At 38.4% G+C, this 18,445-nt stretch overlaps 2 protein-coding genes across 2 annotated transcripts; one reads left to right on the top strand and one right to left on the bottom strand.

Moving 5' to 3' along the window:
* Window positions 1-3,356: 3,356 nt before the first annotated feature.
* LOC115750056 (EG45-like domain containing protein) lies at window positions 3,357-13,649 on the bottom strand. The gene is made up of 4 exons (XM_030687210.2): window positions 13,644-13,649; window positions 4,440-4,607; window positions 4,066-4,366; window positions 3,357-3,435 (listed from the first exon to the last, which is right to left on the bottom strand). Exons 2-4 carry the CDS (start codon window positions 4,570-4,572, stop codon window positions 3,429-3,431), a joined length of 441 nt encoding a protein of 146 aa, XP_030543070.1. The 5' UTR covers window positions 4,573-4,607; window positions 13,644-13,649; the 3' UTR covers window positions 3,357-3,428.
* Window positions 12,746-14,241, top strand: LOC115750079 (carbon catabolite repressor protein 4 homolog 6-like). Its single transcript, XM_030687229.2, has 4 exons — window positions 12,746-13,508; window positions 13,623-13,708; window positions 13,995-14,027; window positions 14,115-14,241. Exons 1-4 carry the CDS (start codon window positions 13,071-13,073, stop codon window positions 14,239-14,241), a joined length of 684 nt encoding a protein of 227 aa, XP_030543089.1. The 5' UTR covers window positions 12,746-13,070.
* Window positions 14,242-18,445: the final 4,204 nt, after the last annotated feature.

The raw sequence follows: 18,445 nt of genomic DNA, 5'->3' as shown, positions 1-18,445 counted from the left end.
TGACAGATGAAATACTCGATGAATGCACTTGACAAGTTGATGAGATTTCCAAATTTGGGGTCTTGTAAGAGCTTCCGTGAACTATGCTGGTGTGAAAGGGATCTAAGATAAAACATCACTCGGTGAAGATATGCACATCTAACCAGTCCGTGGAGATGGCAGTATTCCTAGAATGTACACTGACTCAAGTATTAGAGGGTCCCTAGCTGGCCGCATCTAAGTCACTTCCCTTTCTCGGCGGCGTGCAGGTCCATGGCTCTCTTCGTCCATTACCAAGCTGAGGATCCGCCGGGTTTGGGCGACGACAGACAGTTTATCTATACATACACAAGCGGACAAACTTTGTTTTGCGAAACTCTTCAAGACTTTCTTCTTAACTGTATAGCTTGATTGGTCTTTGATTGCTTCTGTCATTGAGGCAAGACCGACTCCAAACATTCCCACCAGTCGAGGTTGTCGTTTATCTGGCGCCCAACTTGTGATTGGAATTTCTGATGTTTTCATTGGCGTAGTATTGTAAAGAATGAAGATAAAGTTAGGGCAGTGACAAGAGAATCCAGCTGGAAAAGGGGTTTGTGCTGAACTCGTACACGCCGCAAAAAGTCAGGTCCTTACCTTCAAAACCACAGCAAATCGTTGACCCTGCACATCATTCGATCTTTCAGGAACATGACAGAATCCCTACAGAGATCATAGTGATTGCCGCAAGTTCCGGAGCCCCAGCTAATGGAAGTACTCTGGACTTTATTTTGTTTTTGTCATATATTTTAATGCTTTTTAGCTGCTGCACACTCAAGGAGCTACAAGATTCGATCATCTTCTCGCAATGTGAGGCTTCAATCATGCCCGCAAGTTCTTGCCGATTTGGCTCGTCACATGCCCCATTAATTGCTGGCCCTGACAATATGCTCGAGAGATTATGAGGATACTCGATTTTGTTTCGTGATATTAAGTCAACATGTCATATGTGATCTCAATGATGCAATTACTTAATGGTGACGATAATGAAGTGTCGAAACGAAGTAATTTCATTTCAAATATCAGAAATTTATTATGTCGTACTTCACGAGAAAGCATTGGACATAAATAAATAAAAAAAGACCAAGAAAAGATGTTTGTCTGAAGTACGTGCCCACCGCTTCGCCGTGCAGTGTGGTGTGCCTTTCTTCTGGCGTTCTTGTTGGGTTGTTGTGGTTAAGGGTGACGGAGAGTGTCTGTGAAGTTATTGCAACTTCCAACGACTAACCCAACATGTTCACATCACATTTTCTTGATGTGCAAAGTCAACTTTCTTGTATTTTGACTTTGGAAGGGCTTCCCCAAGCCTTACGGAGCTTTTTGTCCATGAGTTTAAATTGCCTAACACATTATTTCCACGCTTCAACCCAACCACTTTGAGTTGCGGGGCAGATGTTGGATCTAAGTGTAAGATAATAGACATGAGATATAACTTCGACGCGACACGATTTGTGTGGCTATCGATGCTTTGTGATTCTTTTAGTATTCTTAGTAAACTTACTGAAACTCGTCGCCACATACTAAGGTACATCAAGTCGGCATGTGATTTGTGCTCGAGATAACAAGGATTGACTTTGATCATTCATTGTGCAAAATCATGCGATCATAGTGAGCAGGGTTGCAACAAAACTATCGATAAGGGAATGAGATCCTATATCTTATCGATGTCTATTACGACAAATAGTGAAGTCGAATAGGAAGAATGAAGTCAAACTTTGAGGAGTAATAACATTCTCTTTGAGGAATTATTTTCCCTCCACAACATACTGCTAATGGTTATCGGAAAAAATCTTCCGAGATACAACAAAGTCTTGGAATGAGAATATCATGTAACAATTCTAATTTTTCTCCAAGAACTCTCAAATGGGAACCATTAGAAATCAATGGCTGTATTTTTGTGAAAGAAACAAAAAAGAGAAAGTTAAAAGTATTGAACAGAAATGTTGAACATATACTAGCTAAAACATGTTCGAACAGTAACCGTTAGCCAAAAACAATCGTCAATTGAAAAGATACACACTCGTGTTCTTTTGTCAATTGAACAAATAAAATAACCATCAAATGGGACAATGCATCTCTTCATTTGTTTTACAAACAAACTACCAACAGTGTCTTTTGATGTGGATGCGAACTAGAAAGTAACAGGGAAATAAAAGCAGTCCCATTCATCCTAGAAGGTCAAGGACAAGAAGGGATTGGTAGATCAAAATCGAATTTGTTGACCCAATTGGTTGTCAACTAGGAATAAAGTTTAAAGAAAGATAAAGGTGGCATCTCAGATAGTATATATTCTTTACCAATTCGGTGTGAATTAATGTCATCTTTATCACCATATGAGAGATAGAGGAAAAGCTTCTTGTGATCTTGGTCATCCAGTGTTCCCCGATGAACGTGAAAAGAACAAAGGAGGCCGAATAATATCTCAGGAGGAATCATTTACTAACTGCCATTACATATTGAATGAATTCAAAATGTTTCGGTTTTGGATCTAGAACTGTTATTGGTTTTCGTTTATTCAAGTACATTTTGACAATAATTTCTCAACTTTAAAAAAGGAAGGAAGGATGACTTGGCATCACCTACACAGGATCTAAATTCAGATTATATTTATTAGAACAAGTTAGTCAACTTTTTTTTTGGTCAAAAGTAAGTCAACTTCATAGCTTTTGGGAAAATGTCCAAAAAATCCTAAAACCCTATTGCACTTTTGTAAATTCACTCATAAACCTTTGAATTCTAAACCTTTGAATTCTATCAACTGAGTCATAAACATTTTCACACTTTGCCAATTGAATCCATTCTTGTTAATTTTGGGCAAGAAATTACTAATGTGGACTCCCAAGCGACACCAGCCCGCTAAGTCATCCACTAGCAAAAGGAAAAAGAAAGGAAAAAACATCAAAATAAATTATTAAGATACTTTTTAAGATTGTCCACGTCGGCGCCACCTGTGTTACGTGGGACGACCGGCATCCATGCCGGTGAATTTCGGTTAAAATTGACCTTGTGGACTCAATTGACAATATTTAAAGATTTTGAACTGAATTGGTAAAAATGCAATAAGTTTTAGGACTCTTTGGACAATTATCTCAATATCTTTTCTAACCTCGAATTTCTTACGATCATCGGGACAATATCTACGGGAAAGGAAGTAACTTAATTTAATAACAAAATCAGCTATCTTACTCTAACAAGAAAAAACAAGCTATCATAAAATATAACTATATTAAATACTTGTGCTATCTAACGATACACTGAATTGACTATTGTATAATAAATTTAGGATCGAATCGATAAAATTGAAAGATTTATGATTAAACCGATTCTATGATATTTTCTCCGGATAATTCCTCAATCACTAGAGGGGCGAAGTCATTGACCAGCTCAAATGTGCATGTTGTGTGTTCCCATCAAACCCTGCGAAAGAGATGTAAAAAAAAAAAAAAAAATTTGCCGTCGTTATCAGTTTTTTCTGAAGCGTGCCAATATCCAAAACTACATCTCCACGGAAAAAATCAAAGCAGTCTTCTATTCCTATTTGAAATTAAAAAAAAAAAAAGGCAAATCATTAAGTCATGACGTCATCGCTCACAGGCGATGACGATATATGGTGCAATACATATCGGCTAGTCAGCCAAAATTAGCCAAGCATGTCAAAACTTTCAAACTCTATTTATTTGGGGAAGAACGAATACTTTAAAAAATATTTTCTTAAAAAATAATCGCTTTTATCACTTGAAATATTTATTTCATAAAAAAATATCTTTATTATCGATAATAATTTTAGTCTAAATAGTTTTGCGAAAGATTCATTTATTTTTGTAAGAAATATGAATAATTATATTTTAAAAAATAATTTTTAAATCATTCTTTTTGTGTAACCGTGCAGTTAGGACATGACATACCATGTTAGAGCTTATCCACGTTGAAACCGTGTGAGATTCAGGTTTCTCTCCCTGAACTCGTGTCTTGTTTAGGTAAACATCAAAAGGGTGCTTAGTTTGTATCAAAAGACAGACAAAATTAGGTGAGGACAAACGAACGCACTGTTGGTACTCGACGTTGATTGCCGCAGCGGACAACTTCGTGATCGCGCCGAACGCCGTTGTGGATAGGACGACGGTCGCACCGCTGCTCGAGGGACGCGAGGACGAGGACAGCGCGCGGTCAACAATTCGGACTTGGATGGTCTTGCCGGGAACGCAGGTCCCGGAGACCGAGGCGCTGATGCACCGCACCAGGTACTGCCTCCCGCACGATGCTCCGTTGTCCCATATCCCTTCCCCTGCCGCCGCGAAGAAGTTGCTCGACGGGAACTGCGCCGGATCGTTGCCGAAACACGCAGTTGCTGAAACACAAGGATGATTAAACTCATTCGCAAGCGAGAGCGAGAGCGATAGAGGGATAGAGATTGTACGTACGGGTGTACGGAGGACTGTAGTGGGCACCGGTGCCGACGTCGGCACGGGAGAGATGAGGCGGCACCGTCAATAACAGGAGGAGGACGAGTATAAATGGAGAGAGAAGCGGCGTTCCAATGCTGGAAAGCTTCATTGGTCCTGGGAGAGTCCCTGCGAGGCCAAGCTCAGCTGCTCGAGGTTCAATTGATCTACCTGAAACTGCTACACATGTACATATACTCGGTCTTTTTTTTTTTTTTTTGGGTAAGGTACTCGGTCTTATTTAGAAGCTTCTAATTTCTCTGTTTTTATTTATTTATTTTTTTTCCTTTTTCTCCCTTTTTAGGAATTTCTGAAGTTTCCATGGTGTTGCTAGGTGAAGACAGAATCCTTCGTTGAACTACTCTTTTGCTGTCGTGCTGGATCTCAATACATATACGTACATATAGGCAACGGATTACACTAAATTACATGCCCTATAATCATCTTGAATCATTGATCGGGAAAGTATATCATGTAGAACGAACATACCTCGGTAGCCACAGATTAAGGGCCCTAATTGCAGATGAGAAAACGACCTAGATCCGCCGACCAATCGTTCTTCGAAAGAGTTCTCTACCAAGAGAGTTTTATAGAGAGTTTTAGTGTTGATTGAATGAATGACGTATGTTCTGTGAAAGAGAAGACACTATCTCATCTCTCTTTTGTTTTGAATAGGAAATAAATCTGCATTAATTGGAAATCAATTATCGCAATAAAGGCAGGTATTGATTTTTCCCTTAATGGGCACAATCTTTCCCAACATCTTCCATTCGCCCATAAAAGGCTAAACATCTCTATTTCTCTTTTCACTGCAAAGTTCATATGGACAAATAATCCGTGCGACCAGCATACTCTAAGAACTCATTGCCATACATTTGTTAGGAATATATAGCATCTCACATTGGGCATCATAATTTAGAGTAGATCTAGTATGATGTATCCTAGATCAATCAGTCTTATATCTCTCATGATCTCTTCAAAGTTCGATATGTATTGTATTTACAATTATGATTACACTCATATAATCATAATTGATCAACTTGTGAACACAAAATGATAATATGACGTTAACTACAAATTGATCTCCCTCTTTCCTTAAAATCTCTTCTTTTAACTCAATTCACTTTTTCAGAAATGTCCCACTAGATCGAATCATTCATGATCATTGGCAACACTCTAGGATAGCAAACACTGAATCAAAATTTCAAGAATAGGTCAAAGTGGTGAGGGCACTATGTTGAGGAACTCATATCCTCAAGAATCTCACACGATTACTGAGTTGAAATTAATACTCTTGCAAACTCTTCTTGGTTGTTTCTTGCATACGTAATATGAAGTACGTAGTACGGTATTCTCTCTTTTTCCATGTAGTGTATGTCTCTACATTTAATACCGTACATATGATAGTTCAAACATTCCAAATGTTTAACTTGAGTTCATAAATCTACTGTCTTCAAAGAATCCATCAGAACTCACATCTGACATCAAAGACAGATAAAGTGAAATACGTAATTACTTCACTTTCAAGCATAACTTATTATGATCTCATCTTAACATTCTTGTTAAGGCGACATCAAAATTTCAAGCTTGAGCTCTCAATTATCACCAATATAATAAGCTTGAAATCGTCTCATCTCTATTCGTCACACAGTAAATAGAGGCGATTACCCGTGTGAGTGTGCTAATCTTTTATCTATCCGACATACTTTTTCAATATATAATGTACTAATCATTAATATGCATAAATGTCATACAAACTCATTGTCATCAATAATAATAATAAATACCATTAACTGTGAACTTTCGGAAATATAAAAATCCAGTATTACAACTTCTACGCATTTCCAAAGATTTCAATGTAGGGAACTAATCCCTTTGTTAATATATAACTAATGAAAACATCTCTAGGAATTGACTTCGTCATAGGATCTACCATCATTCTATACGTAGATATGTACCGCACGTACACAACTTTTCGTACAACCACATCTTTCACAAAAATATATTTCATGTCTTATTTGTTTTGTCTTACAAGGGATCCTTAGTGTAAGCTATTACTGCTTGACTATCACAATTAACCAATAATTGAACCCGTAGCATCCTTAACAACACCTCATTGACCCAAACATCTCTTAAGCCAAACAATCTCTTGTACTGCTGCTGATAACACCACGAGATCAATTTCCATTGTGGATAAGGCTATACACGATTACTTCTTACTACTCAAGGAATTGCGCCACTGCACGGTAAGAAAACTAACCTAGAGGTAGATTTCCTTTTATCTAAACCTCTTTATCAGTCAACATTAGTATAGCCTTTAAGGCGCAGATCTCTACCTTGATAACTCAACAAAAAATCGACAATACTTTTCAGATATCTCATAATTCCGTTGATGACAATCCAATGTACTTGATTTGGATTGGATTGGTATCTGCTCACCATTCCAACCGCATAACAAATATCGGGTCTTGTACATATCACATCGTACATTAAGGTTTTCAATAGCACTAGCATATGGAACACTTTCCATTTCTTCATTTGCATGTGGAGTCTTAGGACACATTTTACTGCTCAAACTTTCATCTTCCGCAATGGGAGTATTTTGGATTTACAATCTTGCATACGAAACTATTCAACGACTTTATCTGTATAAGTCTCTTGTGAAAAAGATCACAATTTTTTTGAACAATATCTTGAAATCTTAACTCCAAGAATGTATGCAGATTCACCCATATCTTTTATTTCAAAATTGGAACATCACCAATTCTTGACTGTATTTACAAACTCCATATTGTTCCCAAGAATTAGTATATCATCAACATATAATGATAAAACCACAAATTGATCTTTAGATCTTTTGATCTATACACAATGATCTTCATCAATCATTACAAAATCTTATGCCACTATGGCATTACGAAAAAAAGTATATACCATTGTTTACAAGATTGCTTAAGGCTATATATCGATCTCAAAAGTCAACATATTTTTTGTTCTTGGCCATTTGTAACAAACCTAGCAGGTGTTTCACAAAAATTTCTTCTACGAATTCTCCATTAAGAATTGCAATCTTTACATGCATTTGATGTAATCCAAGATCCATACTAATACTATTGGCAAAATAAGATAAATTAAGGTAAATCTCACCACAAGAGAAAAAACTTTTTCATAATCAATTCATTCTATTTGATTATACCCTTTTACCACAAGGCAAACCTTATATCTCTCAATCGAGTCATCAGCTTTACGCTTTGTTTTGAGAACCCACTTGTTCTCAATGGCTTTGTGTCCGTTTGGAAGATCAACCAGTTCCCAAATTTGGTTTGATATCATTTACTCCATTTCTTCTTCTAGTGATTTTATCCATTTTTCCTTATCATGACAAGTCAAAGCCTCATTTACATTTCTTGGCTCATCCTCTCTTGTAGAGCGACCATGAAAGGTTTATCTTCAATGTCTAAACGTCGATGAGTCAACAGAGGACTTTTCGCTACTTTTTGCCAAATTGGAGATTGTACACTTAGTATATCATGCTCCATTACGTTCTCACTCGGCGACTTGGTTACCATATTAGGGATTGTATACTTAGTACATCATTCTCTTTTACGCAATCACTCGGATTAGATAACGACGACATCTTCACATCAAGTTGTTGCAATTGAGATTGGTTCGAAATAAATTCCCCACTTCTGACATTGCTTCCACTTAGATGAGATGCCCCATTAAAATCATTATCACTATCCAAAGAATATTCTTCACCTATCTAGCACTTTTTCAAAAATTCATTTAATAAGAATGTGACATCTCGTGATTCAAATTCAGTTACACTTCCCACTTTCTTGCTCACCTATAATACATACCCTTTCGAGCTCCCTCGGTATCTCATGAAGATACTCTTTTTGCCTTTGGGACCCAATTTTTATATCTGTCGAAGAACTCGTGTATATAGTAAGCATATCAAGGTCTAAGAAAACTCAAATCTCATTTTTGACTTGCCCACAACTCATATGGAGTGAAAATAACTGATTTAGAAGATACACGATTAAGTATCTTGACAACAATCAACAAAACTTCACCCCAAAAGGTAATAGGCAAATTAGTCTGTGCCATCATAGACCTAACCATTTCCATGGGGATCTGTTTCTTGTCTTTGCAACTCCTTTACGTTGAGGAATCGTTAGAATAGTCAACTGTCTTTTTATTCCATTTTCATCACGTAAGCATTTGAACCGATTAAATAGATTTTCTCGACCTCAATTGGATCTCATGCCAATCACAATAATTTTCAGCTGTTTTAGCCAAAATCTTCTTGATGTTCTTATTAGCTGCTTCGACCACTCCATTCATCCGTGGGCGATACGGGGATAAATTCAGATGTTTGATCTTGAACTCCTTGAACAACTCATCCATGAATTTTTTATTCAAATTCGACCTATTATCGGTGATTATGGTCTCGGGTGCACCATATCTAGCAATAATATCACGATGAATGAATTTCACTACATTCCTTGCCGTGATTACCGTAAAGGACATAGCTTCGATCCACTTCAAAAAGTAATCAATAGCAACCAGAATAAATCGATGTACATTTGATGCTTTAGGATTAATCAAGCCAATTACATCGATGCCCCACATAGAAAATGGCCATGGTTTAGACATCCGATGCAATTCATTCGATGGAATATTAATCTTGTCACCATGGATATGGCATTTGTAATAACTTCGGACATGCTGAATGCAATCACTCTCTAACGTAAGCTAATAATAACCCATCCTCATTATTTTTTTTTTGGCTAGCATATGATCATTCATGTGCGGACCACATACCCCCTCATGCACTTCTAGCATTAGATAAACAACCTCGGTTGAATCAACACACCTTAATAAAATCGAATCATAGGACCCTTTGTATAGGCATTCCCCGCTCAAGAAGAACTTTGATATCATTTTCTTGATATACTTTTGGTCGGATGCGGTGCTCTTCTCGGCAAACTTCTGTGTCCGAAGATATGCCATGATATCATGATACCATGGCTTGCCGTCGAGCTCTTCTGTCATGGCCATGCAATAAGCCGCCTTCTGTAAGACCCGTATCTTTAAAGGCTTAACTTCTAATCCACTCGTGACTTGTAGCATTGCCGATAATGTAGCCAGAGCATCGGCAAAATAGTTTGGAGTCCTTGACAAGTATTCAAACGAAACGTCTTCAAACTCTTCCACTAAATCCTCTAAATACGCATGATAAGGCTGCAACTTGGCATCTCTAGTTTGCCTCTTACCAATGGTCCGAAGAATAATGAGGGCCGAATCTCCAAACACCTTAAGTCGAGCTACTCTCATTTGGATTGCAGCTTGTAACCCAAGGATGCATGCTTCATATTTAGCGATATTGTTCGTGCAAGGAAATATCGGTTTCGCTGCCACAAGGTAATGATGTCGCCCGGGGATATTAAAACTGCCCCGATACTCGATCTTAACAAGTTCACGGCCCCATCAAAGTACATGGTCCATACATGCTCTTCAATTGACATGAATCTGTCCTCCGGCGGACCCGGATCTTCATTTGCCCCAGGATTTTCGGCCAGGACATTAGCAATTACTCATCCCTTAACCGATTTTCAAGACAAGAACCGAACGTCGAATTCTGAGATGAGAATCTATCATTTCGCCAGTTTTCCAACTAAATCGAGTTGATTGAGCAAGTACTTGATGGGATCACACTCCCTTACAAGTAGTATCCGGTAATGCAAAATATATTGCCTCGATCTGTGAAGCCCCGAGACCGATCTTGTGCACATTCTTTACGCTTCAGGATAGTTTATCTTAGAATCGGTGAACTTCTTACTCAAATAATAAATCGCACGCTCTTTTCCATCCTCTTCACTTTTCTAAGCAAGCATGGTGCCTAGAGACTCGTTGTGGATCGTAAGGTAGAGGATCAGAGGTTGCCCCGGTGTCGGCGAAACAAGCACGACGGATTCATCAAGTAGTGCTTAAGCTTATTGAATGCTTGCTCACACTCTTCATCCCATCCAAGCAACACATTCTTCTTGAGAAGTTTAAAGAAAGTCATGGCTGTCTCAGATAGCTAGGAAATAAATCAAGCTATATAGTTCAGTCCGCCCATCATACTTTGAACTTCCTTCACCGAAGAGGGAGATTTTATTTCACAAATGGCCTTCATTTTTTACGGGTCAATCTCAATACCCTTACTACTAACAATGAAGCTGAGTAATTTGCCAAATATTGCCCTAAACACGCATTTTGCCGGATTGAGGCACAAGTTAAACTTTCGAAGCCAATCAAATAACTTCGTTAAGGTTTCCACATGATCTTCTCTGCATCGAGTCTTCAAGATCATATCATCGACATAAGTCTCGATCTCTTCGTGCATCATATCATGGAACAGAGTGAATAATGATAATCTAGAGACTTTTCTTGATTTTCCTTAAAACTTAGGATTGGGTTATCCGAAGCACCAATATCAGCTAATGTGAATAGCCTATCAACTTTTTTTATGTGAGAAAGGAACTAGATTTGCAATAATTCAGAAGATGCATGTAAAATCTTTTCCTTTCCTTATATGAATCTAGTGAGAGACAAAAAGGTTTACGTAAGCACCGTAAAGACAATATTTTTTCTAGAACAAAACTGTTGTACAACAGAGATTACTTGTGGATGAATAACATTCTTCCGATAAGGGAAGACTATAAACCCAATAAATGTTAGCACAAAAGTTTTGCCTATATCATATGAAGATTTAGAAGTTTCAAAGCACTATTTGAGGAATGAGAAAGGACAGCCATCATGGTTTGCTTTCAAGATTTTTCCAACGGTGTCTTTTTCCTTGTTTAAAAAATCTACTAGGCTTACAACATGATCAAATTCAATTGGTAGACTAATCAAATCCGAATCTAGAGGGTTTCCTATAATCATGCCATCTCTTTTCAGTTATTTTGGAAATGATATAGGTGTGTGGGTGGCGATGCTGTGTGCCTCTTAACTCATGTGTGCTTCATTTGATTTGGCAATTAAGTTTGTTTGGACTAGATAGAGATAAAGTATCTGGTCAAGTCTCTGTAGAAATTCATCCACAATACCACATAGTGAAAACACTCGGCAAGTTTACATCAAATTTTGGAGCTGTAAGAGGAACTTGAACTTGCCGATGGTTCTACTGTCAACATTGTTTCTCTCCTTTACGAGCAGTGGTCAACCTCAATTCCCGATGGACAACAATAAGCTAAAAGATTCTACCGTGGATGAGCAGAATCGGAGGATCCAAGATAACGGTAAGGAAAATTCTCTTAATGTGGATGACCCTTTTCAGCATAGGTGTATGGACAGTGATCTGGCATCCTCTACTAAATCTTGCACAAACAGGCGGAGTGCAAGTGACAACAGCGAACTTAATCATGAATTGAGAAAAGACTCGAGCGAGAATCCAGCAGACGATGCTGCAAATAAAAATGGATTACCTCCTGATACTTTTTTGGACAAAGAACCAAGCTCTAATACTTTGATTGGAAGAACCATGTCTTCTCTTGATGATGTTAATGAGGGTGTTTCGGGATTGTTAAAACGTAGCGGAATATATTTATAAATCAAAACCCTAGACAGGATCCATTCGTATATTGAAATCAATAAGAGTTCAAGACGTACCTTTTGCGGATCGAAGATAAATTGGCAATCGGTTGCGTCTGGATTAGAGCCTCAAGTGTTGCGCCTCTACCGATATTCACACACACGAACTGAAATCTCCAACGATCCAAGTGCTAGCTTACGGATCTTGGAGCTCCTCTTGCTTGATTGCCTGTGATATTTGAGACTCTCTCAAAGATCTAAGAGCAGAAAACGATTCTTTGTATTTTTTTCCTTTGGAATAAAACTTTTTTAATTCTATGAGGCGTCTCTAGAGTTTTCACTGTCTCAAGGATTTTTTTCTTAATAATTGGCTATATATAGCCTCAATATTTACACGTAACAAAATAAGCGGGGACAGGCGATTCGAGCCCGCCAAACCGTCTATCTCCAATCGTGCGTTTAATCATTATCTCATAACATGCACGATCGAGTAAATATTTAGAATATCAGAATAAATTAAAATCTATTTCTTAAATAGATCAAGGCACAGAGAAAATACAAACTTAGTTCGTTATTGTGTGCGACCCTTTAGGTTTACTAAATATTAGCAGTGTGCTCAAAATCATTTTTGGCCCACAAGTCATAAGCGGTCTCTAGCAACACATTAGTTCCTAGGGCGGACCGCTAACGATTAAGTCAGGCAAAGATAAATGTACTTATCATATGGCTTCTTCATGTGTCACTGAGCTATCTGATTTAAATAATTCTCAAGCAAAAGATTGCAAAGATGTTGTATCGACAGCTTCCATTACAGGCGAAGACTATACTAGTAGGGTTACTGTAGATCCTGAATCTCTAGATTCAAGTGATGCGAAGATCACTTCGTTTGTGTTGTCGTGCCAATAGTCTACTTCTGATGATGCTGAAACCACTTCTTCAGAAGTTGCAGGGCAGGTAATATCCCAATCAGTCAACGACTAACAGGATAATCCTTCAACCTTACGTAGCGAATTACTTGTGGATACCATGGGTGACTCGATAGACGAGGAACTGAAAGTTGCAGGGCAGGTAATATCTCAATCAGCCGACGACAAACAGGATAATCCTTCAACCTTACGTAGTGAGTTACTTGTGGATACCATGGGTGACTCAATAGATGAGGAACTGAAGAAGTTGTCTCTCAATGAGCCAGAAGACTCTGGCACGGAAGTTGGATGTTCTTATGAGGATGATGACACATTCTTATCTGCATTACACGACTTAGGAGGTGCAGATTCCTCTCCTGGTAGTCCAATTGTCAAGGAGTTTTCATCTAGTTCGGATTTTGAGCCTGTTGAAGGGGAGATCTCTACTTATGATCCTTCCTTGTGGACACCGATGGAGATAGCTCCAGCTACTGGCAGTGCAGATTGTCTCTTTTTGGAGCATACCCTCAAACTTAAGAGCACGTATGCCGAAGTAGAGGTTGATTATACATTCTCGAGATTCTTTCTTGATCTGTTTATTTTTAGTGTACTTGTATAATAGACTGCATACAAAGGAGTCAAAACCAAGATATCAATGCATGCATCTATGCAGGATTCTTCTGGGACTAGAAACACAAACGGGGAACCCATGGTCACCAGTTACAACCGATGCTTTATGGGTACAGTTGACTACATATGGTAAGTCCTACTATCGAAACAAATCCTACTTGAGACCTTTGATAACTAGAGGAACTAATGAAGAGGAAGGCATTCTTTTCGTCATGCTGATGAGGCGGCATCTCTTTGTTCTGCTCTATTCAAATTTCAAATGGTTCTATAGAATACATACACATTCTTAGTTTCTTGTTATTTCACCTTCTTTCCGATGATGCAAATATTTGGAACACTTCACGAATTTAATCTCGCATTCAGACATTCCAACGGTCTGCAGATGACAAGGGTGCATGCTCCAATGCCCAAACAGGCTATGCAATGGACAACAGGGTTCCCAACTAAGGTATATAGTTTGAATCTGCTCCACCTAGGAATTTTGATTGGTCAATTCGTTTGGATTTTTTCGACACTGTTTTTATAATTGTTTTAGAAGAGTTCCTGAAGTCGGAATGAGGAATGTGCCGGGTCAAGAAGAATTCTGCTTGGAGACTGAAAAACGACTCCCAGGAAGCTCTGGAAGCAAATCTTGTAAATTTATGCCGGATTCTTTTCATTAGATGCATTTAACAGCCGATGCCATCTGCAGTTCTTCCTATCGACTTTGCTTCAGTCATATGATTTATTGTCAATTATCTCTTACTCTGCACATATCTCTGTACTAAGACATTCTCTCGCATGGGATCAAGGGCCTTGTGGCCCCGAGTTACCAGGTAGATCTCGACAAAGCATCTATATGACCCATTTTTACCTGCGCAATTTGTAGGTTAGGCTTGGAAAACTAGCTTTCCTCTGTTATTTGTGAAGTCCATCTCTCTGGAATGTACATTTAAGAGGCTTACCTTATGTATTGCATGCAAATGTTTTGATTTGGTTTCCCCCTCTAGAAGCGAAGACTAGTTTCCCATGAGAGATGCCTCTGTCATAGTCGCGGGATAGTAACGAAGATGAGGTTGCTGACAAGGATTTGTGACCGATTGATGTCGCGAACCGATGTTTACAACCTGCATTAGTTCTTACCTATTTGGCTATCTTTATATAAGTGCTGACTTTCTTTTTTCCGGAAAAGAAATTAAAAATTTGGTGTAAAACGATTACCTAACGGAGCCTCTGGTGAGAAAATCCCAGATATATTTCCTTATGTCATGGAGGACGCCACTTTCTGATTGCCCGTCAATTTCATTTGAATTTAGTGAACCAATTCTATTATCTAGAACTCTGACTTTATCTTCATCTTCCTTATTTTTCCCCAATTTCTTCACATATTTTAAGGGTATCTTTCAAAAGCCACTCAGGATTCTAGAAAGCTGAGGCCAGTTGAAATGGACAAAACGCGGGAGCTTAACTACCTGCGTTTACCATTTGTAGGATTCCGAACGGTCTCTTTTTCAAATATTACTCGTCGATGTCAGCCGAGTGGTTTGATGGATTGAGATCACACCGGTGTCGTGATGTTGGGGTAAAATTGATCAAATACTTTGCAAGGATCTCCGGATGAAGGAATACGTTCTTCATATGAATTTGATACTTGTGTAGCGGTGAGTAGGCTTAGTAATTTCAAGTGACAGATGAAATACTCGATGAATGTACTTGAGAAGTTGATGAGCTTTCCGAATTTGGGGTCTTGTAAGAGCTTTAGTGAACCATGCCGGTGTAAAGGGATCTAAGATAAAACATAACTCGGTGAACATATGCACATCTAACCGGTCCTTGGAGTTGGCGGTATTCCTAGAATGTAAACTGACTCAAGTATTAGAGGGTCCCTAGCTGGCCGCATCTAAGTCACTTCCCTTTCTTGGCGGCTTGCAGGTCCATGGCTCTCTACATCCATTTCCAAGCTGAGGTCCGGCCGGATTTGCACGACAACAGACGGTTTATCTATACATACACAAGCAGACAAACTTTGTTTCGCGAAACTCTTTAAGACTTTCTTCTTAACTGTATAGATTGATTGGTCTTTGATTGCTTCTGTCAATGAGGGAAGACCGACTGCAAACACTCACACCAGTCGAGGTTGTCGTTTATCCGGCGCCCGACTTGTGATTGGAATTTCTGATGTTTTCATTGGCGTAGTCTTGTAAAGAATGAAGATAAAGTTAGGGCAACGACAAGAGAATCCAGCTGGAAAAGGGGTTTGTGCTGAACTCGTACACGCCGCAAAAAGTCAGGTCCTTACCTTCAAACCGCAGCAAATCGTTGACCATGCACATCATTCGATCTTTCAAGAACATGACAGAATCGCTACAGAGATCATAATGATTGCCGCAAGTTCCGGAGCCCCAGCTACTGGAAGTACTCCGGACTTTATTTTGTTTTTGTCATATATTTTAATGCTTTTTAGCTGCTGCACACTCAAGGAGCTACAAGATTCGATCATCTTCTCGCAATGTGAGGCTTCAATCATGCCCGCAAGTTCTTGACGATTCGGCTCGTCACATGCCCATTAATTGCCGGCCCTGACAATACGCTCGAGAGATTCTGAGGATACTCGATTTGTTTCGTGATATTAAGTCAACATGTCACGTGTTATCTCAATGATGCAATTACTGCATGTTGTGCGATAATGAAGTGTCGATACGAAATAGTTTCGTTTCGAATACCAGAAATTTATTATGTCGTACTTCACGAGAAAGCATTGGACATCTTCAAAAAAAAGAGACCGAGAAAAGAAGTTTGTCTGAAGTACGTGCCCACCACTTCGCCATGCAGTATGGTGTGCCTTTCTTCTGGCATTCTTGTTGGGGTGAAGTGGTTAAGGGTGATGGAGAGTGTCTGTGAAGTTATTGCAACTTCCAACGACTAACCTATCTGCACAACATGTTCACATCACATTTTCTTGATGTGCAAAGTCAACTTTCTTGTTTTTTGACTTTGGAAGGGCTTCCCCAAGCTTTGTGGAGCTCTTTGTCCATGAGTTTAAATTGCCTTACACATTATTTCCACGTTTGAACCCAACCACTTTGAGTTGCGGGGCAGATATTGCATCTAAGTGTAAGATAATAGACATGAGATATAACTTCGACGCAACACGATTTGCGTGGCTATTGATGCTTTGTGATTCTTTTACTATTCATAATAAACCTTCTGAAACTCGTCGCCACATACTAAGGTACATCAAGTCGGCATGTGATTTGTGCTCGGGATAACAAGGATTGGCTTTGTTCATTCATTGTGCAAAATCATGCGATCATAGTGAGCAGGGTTGCAACAAAACTATCGATAAGGGCATAGAATCCCATATCTTATCAATATCCGTTATGACAAATAGTGAAGGTCGAATAGGAAGAATGAAGTTATACTTTGAGGAGTGATAACACTCTCTTTGAGGAATTATTTTTCCCCCACAACGTTGCTAATGATTACCGGCAAAAATCTTCCAGGTTACAACAAAGTCTCGGAATGAGAATATCATATAGCAATTCTGATTTTTCTCCAAGAACTCTCAAATGGGAACCATTAGAAATTAATGGCTGTATTTTTGTGAAAGAAACAAAAAGAGAAAGTTAAAAGCATTGAACAGAAATGTTGAACATATACTAGCTAAAACATGTTCGAACAGTAACCGTTTACCAAAAATAATTGTCAATTGAAAGGATACACACTCGTGTTCTTTCGTCAATTGAACAAATAACATGACCCTCAAATGGGACAAGGCACCTCTTAGTATGTTTTACAAACAAACTACGAACAGTGTCTTCTGATGTGGATGCGAACTAGAAAGTAACAGGGAAATAAAAGCAGTCCCATTCATCCTAGAAGGTCAAGGACAAGAAGGGATTGGTAGATCAAAATCGAATTTGTTGACCCAATTGGTTGTCAACTAGGAATAAAGTTTAAAGAAAGATAAAGGTGGCATCTCAGATAGTATATATTCTTTACCAATTCGGTGTGAATTAATGTCATCTTTATCACCATATGAGAGATAGAGGAAAAGCTTCTTGTGATCTTGGCCATCCAGTGGTCCCCCATAAACGTGAAAAGAACAAAGGAGGCCGAATAATATCTCAGGAGGAATCATTTACTAACTGCCATTACATATAGAATGAATCCAAAATGTTTCGGTTTTGGATCTAGAACTATTATTGATTTTCGTTTATTCAAGTACATTTTGACAATACTTTCTCAACTTTAAAAAAGGAAGGATGACTTGGCATCACCTACGCTGGATCTAAATTCAGATTATATTTATTAGAACAAGTTAGTCAACTTTTTTTTTTTTGTCAAAAGTGAGTCAATTTCATATGGATAGCTTTTGGAAAAATTGTCCAAAAAGTCCTAAAACCCTATTGCACTTTTGCAAATTCACTCATAAACCTTTCAGTTTTGTCAATTGAGTCATAAAAATTTTCACACTTTGCCAATTGAATTCATCCAGTTAATTTTGGGTAGGAAATTACTAACGTGGACTCCCAAGCGATGCCAGCCCGCTCAGTCAACCACAGCAAAAGGAAGAAGAAAGGAAAAAAAAAATCAGAATAAATTATTAAGATACTTTTTAAGATTGTCCACGTCAAACGCCACCCGTGTCACGTAGGACGACCGGCATCCACGCCGGTGAATTTCAGTTAAAATTGATCTTTTAGACTCAATTGGTAAAATATGAAAATGTTTATGACTCAATTGGCAATATTGAAAGATTTTGAACTGAATTGGAAAAAGTGCAATAAGTTTTAGGACTTTTTGGACAATTCTTTCGATATATTTTCTAACCTCGAATTTCTTACAATCATCACGACAATATGTATAGGAAAGGAAGTAACTTAA

Source organism: Rhodamnia argentea, chromosome 4, assembly GCF_020921035.1.
Source record: "Rhodamnia argentea isolate NSW1041297 chromosome 4, ASM2092103v1, whole genome shotgun sequence".
NCBI classification, from domain to species: Eukaryota; Viridiplantae; Streptophyta; class Magnoliopsida; order Myrtales; family Myrtaceae; genus Rhodamnia; species Rhodamnia argentea.
Note: the sequence above shows the minus strand (reverse complement) of the source record. Positions and strands in the feature narration are given on the sequence as shown.